This window comes from Lasiodiplodia theobromae (assembly GCF_012971845.1).
Source record: "Lasiodiplodia theobromae strain AM2As chromosome Unknown scaffold_7, whole genome shotgun sequence".
NCBI lineage: Eukaryota > Fungi > Ascomycota > Dothideomycetes > Botryosphaeriales > Botryosphaeriaceae > Lasiodiplodia > Lasiodiplodia theobromae.
The window spans coordinates 1,205,434-1,208,153 of record NW_023336563.1 but is presented as its reverse complement, the minus strand read 5'-3'; the positions used below and the strand labels follow the sequence as shown (position 1 = coordinate 1,208,153).

General features: G+C 52.5%; 1 protein-coding gene across 1 annotated transcript; it reads right to left on the bottom strand.

Moving 5' to 3' along the window:
- Window positions 1–1,227: 1,227 nt before the first annotated feature.
- Window positions 1,228–2,502, bottom strand: LTHEOB_3013 (uncharacterized protein; the record flags this gene model as incomplete). The annotated part of the gene is made up of 1 exon (XM_035511890.1): window positions 1,228–2,502. One exon carries the CDS (start codon window positions 2,500–2,502, stop codon window positions 1,228–1,230), a length of 1,275 nt encoding a protein of 424 aa, XP_035363739.1.
- Window positions 2,503–2,720: the final 218 nt, after the last annotated feature.

Sequence of the window (2,720 nt, the reverse complement as noted above, 5' to 3'; positions counted from 1 at the left end):
GCACTCCGTCGGGATACAAAGATCCTGCAGCCAGATACGTGGGCGAGTATGTTTAAGGATCAGCTGCAGACGACGGATGGAAAGGGATTAAGTGGGATCGAGCACGCACCAAAAGAGTTGCGAAACAACGTGTTAGGAAGCATACCGAACGGAGTAGGCGTGGGGTTCGGGTTTGGCGGTGTAGTGTGCAGGGAGGGGCTGGAGAAGGCAAGAGCAGAGGGAAGTATGAGTTGGAGTGGGTTCCCGAATTGCTACTGGGTGAGTGGTTTTCCAATATTTTCTTCGTTCAACTTTTGACAATGCTTGAAGATGATGAGTGTGCTAACGGGGTGGGTCTCCTGTACAGTGGATCGATCCGAAGCAAGAAGTGGCGGGCGTGTACTTGAGCCAGTTATTACCGAGCGGCGATGACAAGTCGATCGAGCTTTTGCGGGAGTTCGAGCTGGCAGTTTATAAAGCTACCGCCGAAGGCCAACAGTGATCGATGAACTTAGTATCGAGCCTTAGCCTAGTTTCATTTCACTCTCGATTCTGCTTTTCTTTTTGTGTGTGTGTGTGTGTGTGTGTGTGTGATTTAGGAAAAATGTCTCCGGTTTATTCCCTATGGGTTGCTACCCTTCTTGAAGTGACGGGCGCGCCGACTTAGACCAGACTTAGCAGTTTTGGGAATTTGGGGCAAGTTTATTGACCGCTGTTACAAACTCACGCTGTGTGCATGTTTTCTTGGCTCGTGACACCTGCTTTCTACAGCTGTTCAGCTGAGTACAGGGGACATGCCGTACTATTGTAATCCCAGAAATTAAATTTTATAGCTACTCTCCGCAGTGCAACCCAGGGTTCTACCTAAGATTGGTATCAGCTGAAGCTGAACTCCCCTTGCAATATTAAAATCTTCCAGCGCATGCTGTGCGAGATAGTATGTTGGCAAACATCTTCTGTGTGGGCCAGGTGGGCCAACACGTACGGGCCGCCCGACCGAGGAGACTTTTCCAGACATGGAGCATCTTGCATGCATTGGAGTATCCGCAATTGAAGGGTGATCGGCAATGTACCTTTTTCCTATAATGTCCATAAGGGATCTCAACTTACTCTTTCGGGCTAAGATCTCTTTCGAAGACCCCGATTGAATACAGCCGTGTGAGTAATGAGAGACACTAGAGTAGCCATCATCAAGTGAAGTGGTAATCCTCGAATTTCTGGCAGTGAAAATACTCAGAATGCATGACGCTAATCCCAGTTCGCCCTCCCTCTATCAATTCCGAACCTTCGTCGCCTCAGCCCCTGCACCTCCCCACTCCCGTCTCTCTCCACCACAGCCTCACTATCCCTATCGCGATCACCCGTCTCTGCCTCCCGTTCCTCAGCACTCCACCATCCAAGGCTAAACACTACATCTTTCCCGAAGACTTCCTTTTTCACAGCCTCGTCATCATTCCACCACTCCGCACCGCTCGGCACATCACGCAGCATGTCCGCTCCTGCGAGCAAGCTCGCCCCTACAGCAATGCTGCACGCATTCTCCGGCATCACCTTCTTCGTATCCAGCAACCAGAATGAGATCAACAAACACACCACAATCGCGCCCAGCAGCCCCTCCAAAATCCTTGTTGACACTGCGCTCTGCTTCAGTCTCATCCTCGCTCGCGGATCTATGATCTGGCCTTCCAGTATCGTGGGCATGCTGATGTTGCCGCTGACCACAGAGCTGGCATTCGTGGGCACGTCGCTCCGCGCGACCAAATTCAGCGTTTGCGCGTAAGTCAGGCCAAAGAGATGCTGCAACGCGGCAGCAATCTTTGGATGTGCGCCGTTGGCGACATCAAAGTCGGCTGCCTCCAGCATCGCGACGCCCGGCGCGGCGAGAAGGGCGGAGAAGGCGGCGTCGTAGTTGCCGCCGTCAGTGGCGCTCGTGTTACTGCTGTATGCGCCGACTGGCATGTACTCGTTGACATTGATGGCGGCGGTGGTGAAGTCCGCGATCGGACGCGCCGTTGTGTCGTTTGGCGTCGCGCCGATGACTTCATAGGACGGAAGGGAGAATGTCGTGTCTGTCTGGACTTGTTCGACGACGGGCACACACACCATGGTCTGCATGGAGCCATTGTTGAGGGAAGACCCGAACGCAGCTATAACGTTGATGCAATCAGTTCCCTCGAATCCGCCAATGGAGGGGCCGAATCGGGCGAAGGGATGGGATTGGTTCTCGGTGAAGTTGCCGGTAACCCAGTAATAGATGGTTTGGTTGCGGCATTTTTCAGGTAGATGGAGCTGTACGGCCTCACTGGTCTGGATGGCGATTTCCGTGCAGGGATCGCCTCTTTCAGTGTCGAAATTGTAGACGGAGCCTTCTGTGTAGGATATGCGCACGTGCTCGGGGGCGAAGTAGGTGCAATTGAGACTGGGCCGTACGGCAGGGACAGTTGCGCGGATGGTCAGGCCGGTAGTATCTGGATATAGAGTGTCCAGGTCTTTGTCTGTGCTTTCTATCGTGTCGATGATCATTCTGTGGAAGGCAAGTTCACCGTGGGTCCATGCCGGATAGGAGAGGTTGTTTGTAAGGATAAGGCCCAGAACGAAGGAGCTTTGTAAACCGAGGGCTGTTTGATATGCGGTTATACCTAAATTCATGCTGGCGTTCAGAATGTTTTCGATCTTGAACGTAGAGTCGAATGTGCGTGTAGTAAGCTCTGGAGAGAATAGTCCGCTAGAGACGATAGTGA